The sequence below is a fragment of the Medicago truncatula genome, chromosome 5 (assembly GCF_003473485.1).
Source record: "Medicago truncatula cultivar Jemalong A17 chromosome 5, MtrunA17r5.0-ANR, whole genome shotgun sequence".
In the NCBI taxonomy this organism is placed as follows: Eukaryota; Viridiplantae; Streptophyta; class Magnoliopsida; order Fabales; family Fabaceae; genus Medicago; species Medicago truncatula.
In genome coordinates this window covers 30,547,461-30,561,142 of record NC_053046.1, presented here as the reverse complement: position 1 = coordinate 30,561,142, position 13,682 = coordinate 30,547,461, and the positions used below count along the sequence as shown (strand labels likewise).

The 13,682-nt window shown below is 33.8% G+C and overlaps 1 protein-coding gene and 1 pseudogene across 1 annotated transcript; both read left to right on the top strand.

The window, feature by feature from the left end:
- The first annotated feature begins 5,467 nt into the window (after window positions 1-5,467).
- On the top strand, window positions 5,468-8,105 carry LOC25494828 (fructose-bisphosphate aldolase, cytoplasmic isozyme). The gene is made up of 3 exons (XM_013598664.2): window positions 5,468-5,629; window positions 6,155-6,382; window positions 7,034-8,105. Exons 1-3 carry the CDS (start codon window positions 5,602-5,604, stop codon window positions 7,852-7,854), a joined length of 1,077 nt encoding a protein of 358 aa, XP_013454118.1. The 5' UTR covers window positions 5,468-5,601; the 3' UTR covers window positions 7,855-8,105.
- A 1,588-nt stretch (window positions 8,106-9,693) lies between these two features.
- Window positions 9,694-11,662, top strand: LOC11416512 (fructose-bisphosphate aldolase, cytoplasmic isozyme 2-like; annotated as a pseudogene).
- Window positions 11,663-13,682: the final 2,020 nt, after the last annotated feature.

Below are 13,682 nucleotides of genomic sequence, written 5' to 3'. Positions count from 1 at the left end.
ATGCTACCAATAATTGATGTCTTTATGTACAATTAATAATCCCTCATTTACTATGATATTTGGTGAACATATTTAGCATATTGTTAATATTTATGAAGCAAATTTGTTCAATCAAGATCATTCTTACTTACTAATGATCACCATCTTCATGGACTCAACTCTAAAGCTACGATTATAATATAATTATTAGTCCTATCAAAAAGACATATTGGAATTATTTTAATTAGTTAAAGTCTCATGCAATTGATTCCAATATATACACATGGCTCATGAAATTGATGTATATATAGTAGTAGGCTGTGTCTATTTTAGTTCTGTTGCATGTTGACAATAATATACATCGATGATTTTATTTTTGAAGGGAATATACATTGATGGTTATAACTGGGAATATTCGATATATTTATTTATCTAGTAATAGAAGGCATATGCCATTGGAATATTCCTCATTTGATAAAATGTAGATTCTTTATAACGGTATCTGCACTCTTCCCTAAAAAAGAAAAGAATAATGCTAGACTCATTTTCAAGAGAGATGCATGATATGCAATAAACGGATCATGGTTTTTTGTTGGAAAACTTGACTAGCCTCATCTAGAAAATTTTGAGTTTAAGCAATTTATTTTGTCTGCATTGTTCAAACTATTAAAAAAATAGAAATATATGAAGTTATATAAGAGGAAAAAAAAAAAAGAGAGAGAGACAAGCCTTGACGAATCAAACAATGACGCAAGATATTTCAGTAGAGTGAAAAGAAAAAATAACTTGTATCCCAAGCAAATTTTCATTTCTTCCCCTGCGTTCGAAATTAAACCTTCGTACCTGATTTTGCTGTAGTTCTCTTATTTTAGTCTATTTGCTGCGGATTCATGTGGTCTCTGTTTCATAATAATTACCATATTCGCTCACAAAAAATGTGTTATAAAAGTGTCATTTTTAGTTTTCATTTTAACTTTAATTACTTATGCAAGTTAGTGTTATTTGGTCCCTCAATTTATGAATATATACGATTATATTCATTTATTGAGAGACCAATTTATAACAAATCAAACTGAACTTTTAAAAATAGAAAGGGACCAAAGTGTATTCAGATCTGTAACGTCAACGACACTAAAGTTATTGAATGAAGCTGCAATGGATCGAAAAATTCTAACTTCTCTATTCAAATTTGGGTACCCCTAGACATGGCTACATAATCATCAACCTCTCAACCCATGGCTTGACTTTAACAAGAAAACTCTACTTTGACATGATGCGGATGTGGATTTTCCTCGATATTTAAGGTTTCGGCCGGGTATGTTCACACGCGCCTCTGAACCTTCATCGTTAGCAAAAAATATATTTATAAATTTTCGTATGTTAATGAACTCTTTTTATTTTTTTTTAAGGAATATGCTCATGCACTCATTAATACTTTAACTCATCATCAATTGGAATGGCCATCCATCACTGTTTCTAACTTGTTGATTACACCCCAAAAACAGTGGAATATGGAGCTTATTAATACTTTTTTTGACTTTGTTACTGCTAGAAATATTTTTAACACTCTGTTGCTTCCTTCGGTAACTCATGATGTGCCTGTTTGGAAATTTGAAAGGGATGGTAATTATTCAGTTAAAAGTGCCTATAAAGATATTCTGAATCATGATGTGGCAATTGTTCAACACCGTGTACCGGGTAACTGGAACTGTATCTGGAGCTTAAAAATGCCCCCGAAAGTTAAGAATTTCCTTTGGCGAGCTTGCCGTAATTGCTTGCCCACGAGAATTCGCTTGCAATCTAAAGGAGTTTAGTGTACTGACAGGTGTGCAGTGTGTGATGATTTTGGAGAGGATAACACTCATTTTTTCTTTATGTGTAGTAAAAGTATGCTTTGTTGGCAACATATTGGTTTATGGAACCCTTTGACGGCTGTCTTTGATATTAATGTCAACTTTCCAACCAATGTGTTTGCTATCCTACAACACCTGGATCAGCAGCAAAAGCAAATGTTCAGTGTGACCCTTTGGATTATTTGGAAGCATCGAAACAATAAGGTATGGAACAACATCACTGACACAGCCCAAGATATTTGTGCTCGTGCAGGGTCTCTTCTTACTAGCTGGAGGAATGCTCAAAATATTCGACATTCTATCCCTCAGAATCCTTCCACCCCGAATGATTTGAAGTGGATCAAACCAAGTCCCAGTAGGTTTACTTGTAATGTTGATGCGCCCTTTTCTCAAGCTCGGAATCGGTCGGTGTTGGTGTTTGCATTCGAGATGAAGAAGGTCGCTTTGTTTTAGCCAAGACTGAATGGATGACTCCGCTTCTTGATGTCGATTTGGATGAGACTTTGGGTTTGTTATCAGCAATGCATTGGGTTCGTGATCTGCAACTAGGTATTGTGGACTTTGAGATTGACTCCAAAACTATGGTAGACAGTCTTTATGGTAGTAAAAGTGGCGTCTCTAATTTTAGCGCAGATATTAATGATTGTAGACGTCTGTTAGCTTCTGACTTAGTAACCTCTGATGTTAGGTTCATTCGGAGACAAGCCAATGAAGTCGCTCATAGCTTTGCTAGAGTGGCTTTACATCATGCTAGTTTCCATATTTATATTAGGATTCCATATTGTATCTCTACTATTATTTTGAATGAAATGCAATAAGTTTCTTCTTGTAAAAAAAAAATGCTCATGTACTCATTCATTTTAATAATATTTAATTATATATTATAAACTTCAACACCTTCTTAATGAAAAATATAATTCTAATATAACTTTATTAAATTATTGATTGATAATTATTATTTTATTGATTTTAATTATATATATGGCGAGGGTCGAGCAAGGCTAGCCTAATACTTTTCAAAAGTGAGCAAAATGAAAAGCAGTTTTGAATGTGAGGTTTTTTTTTCAACTATAAGACCTTTTTATTTGTAAAATTTAATGAAAAATAATTTATTATTTGGAGATCTAAAACGAAGATTTTAGTTGCTTTATGTTTAAGACGGACCTAGAGTAGGGAAACTTGATTTCGTCGAGGGCGAAGACGGGGATCAAATTCCAATCTTGACGGATAGTGCAAGAGGAAAAACCGTCGCTCTATCCTGTTGCCATACTGGATGCCCCTTTTATATATCAAACTAGTGTATTTACCCGGCGTTGCCCGGGTTAGACATATTCAAGAAGATAAATGGTGCGTTTGATTTGCTAAAAAATGAAGGACAGGACAGAACAACTCTAGTTGTCCAGTGTTTGATTTGTAAAACTGTTTCAGGTACATGACAAATTGGAGGCAAGGGACAGGACAAAAGCTCATATTTTTGTCCCTCGCCAAACCACAGCACAACTTTTTGTCCCACGTACAAGTTGGCTAAAATATCAAAATAGCATTTTGTCCCTCAAAAATCGTATAAAACAAAAAATTACTCAATGCCATAAAAAATTTGTCCTGTGCTGTTCTGCCTTGTGTTGTACTGTTCTGTCCAGTACTTGCTGTTTTGCAAACCAAGCACACCCAAAAAAATTATATGTATGATATCCGCAAATAAAATTTATCACGGATTGGAATAAGATGAATATCTTAATAAATACACACAAATATAATAAAATAGACCAAATTATAAATACTCGTAAATTTATAGATGCACGTACATATAAAATTAATTGGATTTAATAAAAATATTAACACATATATAATAAAATTAACTTTTAGGAATTTGTTTTTATTTCTGTTCAGATATTTCTGTTACATAAAATATTAGGAATTTAATGACAAAGTTAAGTAAAATATTTAATAGATAAGATCAAAAGTGTGTTGAGATATTTATGCGAAATCAAATATTGGTTTTAAGAAATAGAAAAATAATAAAAATATTGCGAATAAACGTGGAAGTGACACGTGACATAAAAAACCTTACTTTATATATATACTATTGATTGATTGATGATTTATAGTTGAAGGGTATCATATGTAATTTGTTGAGATATTTCTGTTACAGAAAATATTATGAATTCAATAAAAAAATTAAGTAAAATATTTAATAGATAAGATCAAAAGATTGTTGGAATATTTATGCCAAATTAAATATTGGTTTTAAAAAATAAAAAAATATTGCGAAAACTTACTTTATATATATATATATATATATATATATATATATATATATATATATATACACACACTATTGAAAGGCAAAACTTGTCCCTGTTGCAACCTGTTGCCATTGTGACGGCTCCTTACATATAGGAAAGCCGCACTAAACTAACATTAATTCTAGACCCTGGTGGCTTCTTAGTTCGAGTGATTATTCTCAAACTGTGAAGATGAGACACCTTGAACAACGGCAACAAAAGAAAGAAAATCGATAGTGTTAAAAATATTTGTTGGTGTGCTTGCAGTATAATATTTTTAACGGGCTAAGATTTTTAATATTTATAGTTCAACAACGCATTGGCTACTTATGCATAGTCGTGTATAGAATAAACACACACATACCTCTTGCACGCTTGAAAAATAACGTCATTTGGCAATATCACTATGGTTTATGGGGAAACGAGACTCCTCCTAGCTACTTATTGAATTGTAAGTAAGGTTAAACTTAAGAGTATACGTTGAGGGCTCGAAAGGAGACAAGTTTTACGGTTTGAGTTCTTGGTAGAGCACTAAGCATCCATCCATGCCTTCGTGTCTTGTACGTTTTATCAAATGCTCCCTCCATTTATCTTTCTTTTTCAAAAGAGACAAAGGAATAGATACATAAAAAAATATTTTGACAAGATATATTCTTAGAAATTGTGGTTGGGTCTAACACAAACCCACAAAACCATTTGTGAGGTGATGATTACCCCACTTATAAACACATTGTCAGACATCACCTATCAGATGTGAGACTCTTAACATTTATGTTGTAAAACATCAAAAATATAATTATATCCGATAAAAAAAAACACCAATATAATTATATTAACATAGAGTTCATGTTTTCTATTTATTTTCTCTCTCTTAACGGTCATGCCAATAGTTTCATTAGATGTATTTTATACAATGTCCATATTCGTACAATGTAAATCTATAATGTTCAAATAATACTTTTCAATCGATCACCCATATAGATTGTATAACATTCCGCTCACACCTCTTGTAACTTGAGTTTAAGTTCAAAATTCCACAATTGACAAAGTATACATAAGTTTCATTAGAAATTCTCAATGAAAATTGTGATTATCCATAAGTTTACCCTTAATTTTGTAGTAAACATAGATGAAAAACATGTTCAACCTAGACTAGACTATAGAGAGAAAGAAACAAGTTTGATTGAAAGTGGACCATAATGGGCTTCACTTTGACTAACCCATGGGCCCAAAAAAACCGGGTTTTGAAAACCTAAAAACCGCTTTAGTAGATCCAACGGCAGTCCATAGAGACAGATAACCAACCACCAAACCAAGGTCGATACATCCAATCGTTGTACGCCTCCTTTGTTGTCTTGTTTCTCAATCCATCATAATCACTATATATAAACCCAAAACCTCACTTTATTTCTCACTCTCTCTCACTACCTTATTCTTAACCTACCCTCTTTTTCGTTCTCTTCCAAAACAAACCTACCTCGATCATGTCGAACTTCAAGAGCAAGTACCATGGTATAATTCAATTCTCTTCGTTACTTTCTATGTTTTTTTTTTTGTTTTGCTTAGATCTATTGTTATCACTTTTGGATCTTGCTCAATTTTTGTTTTTTAATTTTATTTGTATGGATCGGTAGTTGTTTGTTTTGGTTTAGTGTTTGTTGATTTCAGATCTAACTTTTTTTATGATTATTTATTGGAATTATTCGTTTCTATGTTGTCATGTCACATCAGATCCTTATAAGGGTTTTAAGTTTAGCTTGTTAAATCTATATCACAGTTTTCATATAATGTTTGAATGTTTTAAAATTGTAAATCACGGAATTTTAGACTGAAAATAAAATCAAGTAGATCTATTTAAGGTATAAGTTATTTACTTTATAAATCTGAGATCACTGTTGAATGTTGATGATCTATGTTGTTCATAATTTGATTTTGTTTATGTCTAATCATGTTTAATTTTGGGTATTTATTGATTAATTAGATTATTGTTGTAAGGTTTATAGTTTTGTTGGTACTGATGTTTGTGAGAATTTGCAGATGAGCTTATCGCCAATGCCGCCTACATCGGCACACCTGGAAAAGGTATTCTTGCTGCTGATGAGTCAACCGGGACAATTGGAAAGCGTCTATCTAGCATCAGCGTTGAGAATGTTGAATCCAACAGACGTGCTCTCCGTGAACTCCTTTTCACCGCCCCTGGTGTCCTTCAGTACCTTAGTGGAGTCATCCTCTTTGAGGAAACCCTTTACCAAAGCACCGCTGCAGGTACTTACTTCCTACGATCTGAACAATATTTACTGAACTTGTTTTTATCTGATACATTTGCTCCTTGAATTGTTCATCGATACATATTTTGTTATCATGTTAGTGTCTTGGTAAATACATTATTATCATGTCTATTGCTCTGTATTGTAAAAGTTTGGATCATGGTATATCATCAATTACTTTCAACATGCTTTTTTATATGTCAATGACTCTGAACATGCATACTTATCATATCTATTGCTTTGTGAAGTTTGGTATATGATTGATCACGTGTTGACTTTAACACATTTTCTTATATGTCAATTGCTTTGAAGAGTCTTTATTATGATAAGAAATCAAGTTGAAGTGATCAATCATTACCAAATTTTTTATGAATTTTATTATGATAAGAAAACACGTTGAAGGAAATTAGTGATCAATCATGTTAGGAAGCAATAGACATAACACATAATAAGTTGTTCGCATGCTTGCATTTTTTTCCCCCATTTTGTGATGCAAAAAATGTTTATATCTATGTTCGAATGAGTTGTGTATGTGTTTTTCCTGATTGCGGAGTTGTTCTTGATTGCTTCTTTTTGGGGTGTGTGAATTATGATTGATGACATTGTTGTTGTTCTTGTACACTTACATGAATGTATTATTTTTTTTTAGGCAAGCCTTTTGTTGATGTCTTGAACGAAGCTGGTGTGCTTCCTGGTATCAAGGTTGACAAGGGTACCGTTGAGCTTGCCGGAACTGATGGAGAAACCACCACTCAGGGTCTTGATGGACTTGGTGCTCGTTGTGCTAAGTACTATGAAGCTGGTGCACGTTTCGCTAAATGGCGTGCAGTGCTTAAAATCGGCCCCAATGAGCCATCTGAGCACTCTATCCACGAGAATGCCTATGGTTTGGCCCGATATGCAGTCATATGCCAAGAGAATGGACTTGTACCAATTGTTGAGCCTGAGATCCTTGTTGATGGACCTCATGACATTCAAAAGTGTGCTGCTGTTACCGAGAAGGTCCTTGCAGCATGCTACAAGGCCTTGAATGACCACCATGTCCTCCTTGAAGGCACTCTCTTGAAGCCTAACATGGTTACCCCTGGATCTGATGCACCAAAGGTTGCACCCGAGGTTGTTGCTGAGCACACCGTTAGAGCTTTGCAGAGAACCGTACCTGCTGCAGTCCCAGCTGTTGTTTTCTTGTCTGGTGGACAGAGTGAGGAAGAGGCCAGCGTCAACCTCAACGCCATTAACCAAGTTAATGGTAAGAAGCCATGGACCCTTTCCTTCTCTTTTGGAAGGGCACTTCAACAGAGTACCCTAAAGGCATGGTCTGGAAAAGAAGAAAATGTGAAGGCTGCACAAGAAGCTTTGTTGACAAGGGCTAAGGCTAACTCTGAGGCTACTCTTGGAACTTACAAGGGTAACTCCAAACTTGGTGCTGGTGCCTCAGAGAGTCTTCATGTTAAGGACTACAAGTATTGATGAGTCAAAGTTGGTGTCTCTTTTGAAGACTAGAAAAAGGGTTTATTTTGTTGTTATTTTGAGTATTGTGGTTTGACTTGCGAGACAGAATAATTGGTTGGAGTTTTATCTTTTTGTTTTCTTTTTGTTCTTTTGATAATTTCAGGTTCAGTGTACTTGGTCCAACCCGAGCAAAAGGGTTATTATAAAACACTATTTCGAAGTGAAGTTCTTTTTTCAATTTGAAATTATGTGGCTTCATTTACACATTAGATTCTCATCCTAAATTAATCCGAAATTGAATGTTGTTTTAACTAATGTCTTGAAAATTGAGAGTATTTTCTCCAGTATTCTATAGGTTTTCTTCCGTTGAGGCAAAATATATGTTTATGTGCATCAAACATAAATGTGAGTATCATTCTTAGTCGGGATTAAATAGGACTATTGAGTTTTTGTGAGCATAGCTTGTTTGGCGGAGATTTTGCTGTATATAGGGGTTAATTCTTGTTTGGAGGAGATTTTACTGTATATAGGGGTTATTTTGAGACCCTGGAAATAATGTGACCGCGATGATCCTAACTGGGTTCAAATTGTCTATCTGTAGGTTGTATGAGACTATTCAAATGAGTAAATAGTCCATTTCCTCCCTAAAATTGTAAGTTTCGTCAATTACTCCTCGAAATTAACAAAACTTCAATTACCTCCTTGAAATTGCATAACGTTAATCAATTTATCCCTCCATCAATTTTTTTGTTAACTGTTTACGATTATGATCAAATACCCATGAAATTTTGCTGCAAAATGCCCCTAATCTTAAAAATTTAGATTTTTTTTCTTACAAAAAATCATACATTTAGTTCTTCAAGTAGTATATTGTACCTATTGTCATAAAAATTCTATTCACAAGAAAATGAATGAATATATGCCAAAGAAATCATGGTTTTGTCATGTGCAGCCTTTTCATTCATATTTCATATTTATCAACAAGCCTTGTTTCTTCTTACTTCTGCACATATTAACATATGGACACACAATTATCAAAGACTTGTGTACTTTATGACTGCATACTCTAACATAATTACCAACTTATGTAAAAAAAAAATTCTATATATGTATATATTTAAAACACATGAGAGTAACATACCTTCCATAAAGATTTATATAACCAATAGCTGCATAAACATACATTCCATACATATTTATTATATGATCAATAATTGTTAATTTGTTTGCCTTTAATATTTTTTGAGTGAAGGATAAAAAAAAAAATATAAATTTTCAAGTTTAGGGGGCATTTTGCACATAAGTGCAAAATTTCAGGGGGTAATTGATTATAACCGTAAACAGTTAACAGAAAAATTTAACGGAGGGGGTAAATTGATTAACGTTATGCAATTTCAGGGGGTAATTGAAGTTTTGTTAATTTCAGGAGGGTAATTGACGAAACTTACAATTTGAAATTGACTATTTACTCCTATTCAAATTTCAAAATGAGGTGGTTCTTAGTTATATTTATTTTGATTGCGGTTATCTTGCTACGTTATGAACAGCAGTCAGTGATTTATACTCTATATTAAATTAATTCAAAATCAAATATAGTTTTAACAGAGTATAAGTAAATCCTGACTAAGTTTTTTGATGGAAAGTTGTCAATGTTGCTTTTAAAAAGTTCTATCCATTTTGCTTTTTCATTTCGTTTTCTACTTTTTTTTTACTTGAAGGACTTGGTTTGTGTCATCACTTTATAATATATGATCATGATTTCATAGTGGACGACCCCTCTGTATCCCATTAAAGCCATAAACACAAATCCCATTTTGTTATGATCCAACTGAAATTCTAAATCCTTATCTATCTATCCACTTCAACAAATCAATGCAAAACAACAACACAAACAACGGTGGTGGTGGAATGGACGAGTTACTGGCAGTATTAGGTTACAAGGTTCGTTCATCATCAGACATGGCTGACGTAGCTGAGAAACTTGAACAAGAAGGAATCAACCATCTTTCTTCAGATACTGTTGGTATAAGTTATTTGCTTTATAAATTTTAGATCACTGTTAATAATTTGATTTTGTGCGAGTCTAATCATCTTTATTTCTGGGTATTTATTCATTATAATTGTTGTTGTAAGGTTTATATTTATGTTGGTACTGATGTTTGTAAGAATTTGCAGATGAGCTTATTGCCAATGCTGCATACATCGGCACACCTGGAAAAGGTATTCTTGCTGCTGATGAGTCAACCGGAACAATTGGAAAGCGCCTAGCTAGCATCGGCGTTGAGAATGTTGAATCCAACAGACGTGCTCTCCGTGAACTCCTTTTCACCGCCCCTGGTGTCCTTCAGTATCTTAGTGGAGTAATCCTCTCTGAGGAAACCCTCTACCAAAGCACCACTGCTGGTACTCACTCACAACATTTTGTGTTAAAAGTTTGGTCCTTCAATTGTTTATCAATACATGTTTTATTATCATGTTAATACCTTTGTAAATGCATTATTTTGATGTCTATTGATTTATATCGTAAAAGTTTCGTAGATGATATATCCTTAATTGCTTTCAACATATGCTTTTTTATGTCAATGGCTTTGAAAATGTACTTTTTTCATGTCAATTGCTTTGTCTTGTTAAAGTTTGGTACACATTATATCACTAATTGCCTTCAACACGTTTTCTTATAATTTTGTTACATGGTTGATCATCTTGTTTTCAACATGCTTCCTGATCATGCCAATGTCTTTGAACATGCATTGTTATGATTTCTTTGGCCTTTAACATGCCAATTGGTACATTATGCCTTGTATGTGTTGTCAATTTGAGATTATGGAAAATAGTGGTTTTCCTTCTGGCGAGGCTGTTCTCGATTGCTTCTATGTGTCGTGTGTGAATTAAGATTGATGACATTGTTGTTGTTCTTGTACACTTACATGAATGTATTTTTTTTTAGGCAAGCCTTTTGTTGATGTCTTGAACGAAGCTGGTGTGCTTCCTGGTATCAAGGTTGACAAGGGTACCGTTGAGCTTGCCGGAACTGATGGAGAAACCACCACTCAGGGTCTTGATGGACTTGGTGCTCGTTGTGCTAAGTACTATGAAGCTGGTGCACGTTTCGCTAAATGGCGTGCAGTGCTTAAAATCGGCCCCAATGAGCCATCTGAGCACTCTATCCACGAGAATGCCTATGGTTTGGCCCGATATGCAGTCATATGCCAAGAGAATGGACTTGTACCAATTGTTGAGCCTGAGATCCTTGTTGATGGACCTCATGACATTCAAAAGTGTGCTGCTGTTACCGAGAAGGTCCTTGCAGCATGCTACAAGGCCTAGAATGACCACCATGTCCTCCTTGAAGGCACTCTCTTGAAGCCTAACATGGTTACCCCTGGATCTGATGCACCAAAGGTTGCACCCGAGGTTGTTGCTGAGCACACCGTTAGAGCTTTGCAGAGAACCGTACCTGCTGCAGTCCCAGCTGTTGTTTTCTTATCTGGTGAACAGAGTGAGGAAGAGGCCAGCGTCAACCTCAACGCCATTAACCAAGTCAATGGTAAGAAGCCATGGACTCTTTCTTTCTCTTTTGGAATGGCACTTCAACAGAGTACCCTTAAGGCATGGTCTGGAAAAGAAGAAAATGTGAAGGCTGCACAAGAAGCTTTGTTGACAAGGGCCAAGGCTAATTCTGAGGCTACTCTTGGAACTTACAAGGGTAACTCTAAACTTGGTGCTGGTGCATCAGAGAGTCTTCATGTTAAGGACTATAAGTACTGATCAAATTGTTGGTGTGTGTATCCCTTAGAGACTAGAAGAGGGTTGAATTTCTTGTTTATGATTATCGTGGCTTTGTTACCGTAGTTTGTTATTTATACCCCCATCCTAAATTAATCCATAATTGAATTTGGTTTAACATATAGTACATATATATTTTAAAACAAATGTCGTTCGAACTAATAACTTCTTGAAAATTCTTGTTATTTTGAGACTACACCCTCCGGTCATTAATATAAGCAAAGATTTGATTTTTAGATTTATTCATTAAATGATGTATGTAACTTTATAAATTTATTTTGAACCTATGTTGACGTTTTATCCTAGTCAGGATTCAATGTCACTATGTGAGTGTGAGTCGAGTTCCAGATTCAATTTTGAAGTTGTACTTGACGTAATTATGTTCTGGTGGCTGCCATCGTGTTGTATGTTGTTCTTGATGTTGCACATGCGAATTTGGTTTACTTCTTGCAGCCTGCCACTGATGCAGAAACTCCTTTGCCAGCTGAACTGCTGTGATGATCAACTTCATCTCCCCATCCCAAACTTTATCAGTTCGGTGTCGCTATAAGCACCAAACCATCGTTGCCATATCATTACTCTCATGACTTGATAACCTGCACAATATGGAAAAAAATGCATTCTGCAAAACTCTCAGCAATATGGAAAAGGTCTTGAAATGGTATTAAAAGGTTGTATAGAGAAAATTTTATATTCAACATATAAAAGATATACCTCTTAATAAGATTTTAGAAAAAGTGACATCTCTAACTCTACAAATCGATTTTATAAAAATGAGATAGATGTATTATACAATTTTATATGGTAATCTGTGTTCTTAATACATGAGCTAATTGTGTGTTTGTGAATGCCTTCGGGTTCGTAAATATCATCACACGCAAGCTAATTTGAATGCTTCAGTGAGTATGTCTTTGTTCCCTAGGCTATATTATTGGTTATGGGTGTTCACATTCAAACAAGTTTTTTTTTTTTTTTTTTGAACAAACACATTCAAACAAGTTTAAAATAAAATCGTAAACCGATTAAAATAAAATAAAAATGAAAATTGCACAAAATTAACATTTATTAGATGTGTTTGAATGTGTTTTTGTGACAACCTTTTGATTGGAATATATTTTGGATCCCTTTTTTCAAAACCAACCGAACCAGACCACATACAAATATCAATACTTTTTTTCTTAGTACAATATATTGTATTAATCTATTATTTGTGCGTTTTTTTATGTTTTCAAAATTACTTATAAGATAAATTTAGTATATTATTTTACTATTTCATATGTTTCTAACATATGAAAATTAGTTTCATTCCTAATTATTAATTTGTTGTATGTAGTTGATAGTTGATTTATCAAAGCTAAGTTTAAGGAATTTCAAATGCCACATAAAATTGAGAAGTTGAAATTCATTACTTACTCTGTATTATACTAATCTCAAATTGGTCCTTAAAGTTATTTCAAATTTTATAAATTGGTCCCTATAATTCTTAAATCTTGTAAATTGATCCCTATTTTTCAAATTTTGAATTGATCCCCTCAGCTCTTTAAAATTTGATAAAAATAGCTTAGCAAACTTTAAAAATGCATAATTCCATTCGTTTATCCAATCAAAAATATTTAGAAATAAAGAGAATTCAATTGAAGCTTTTGAATATTGTCTAAAATTTCATCCGAACACAACAGTAAATTTAAACATGTTTAGGTGGGTGAAAATATAACTTGAATAAGCAAATAAATTTAAGCTATGAAGTCCGGATACTCCAAAACGGAGATGTGCCCGTACCGGATACGTATCGGATACCGATACTCCACGGATATTCGCAGATACGTATCCAAGAAGTATCGGAATTAATTATTTTAATTTTTAATAAATATTTTATCGGATACTTATGTGATACTCCACATATACACAAGGATATTTTTAAGATACTTCACAGACACGTATCCTAGAAAAAGATGAAGACTAAAAAAGTGAGACAATGTTGTAAAAATTCATTATAGATGTATATGACTCAATTTTAGATATGCATCAATAGAATTGTTTCTCGATGAAACACTTAAAAT

What these genes read in the sequence shown, in the direction of transcription:
- LOC25494828 (XM_013598664.2), top strand. Translation starts at nt 5,602, where the DNA reads ATGTCGAACTTCAAGAGCAAGTACCATG. An exon ending in CTTCAAGAGCAAGTACCATG is followed by an intron (nt 5,630 to 6,154) that starts GTATAATTCAAT and finishes GAGAATTTGCAG; the next exon opens with ATGAGCTTATCGCCAATGCC. An exon ending in TTACCAAAGCACCGCTGCAG is followed by an intron (nt 6,383 to 7,033) that starts GTACTTACTTCC and finishes ATTTTTTTTTAG; the next exon opens with GCAAGCCTTTTGTTGATGTC.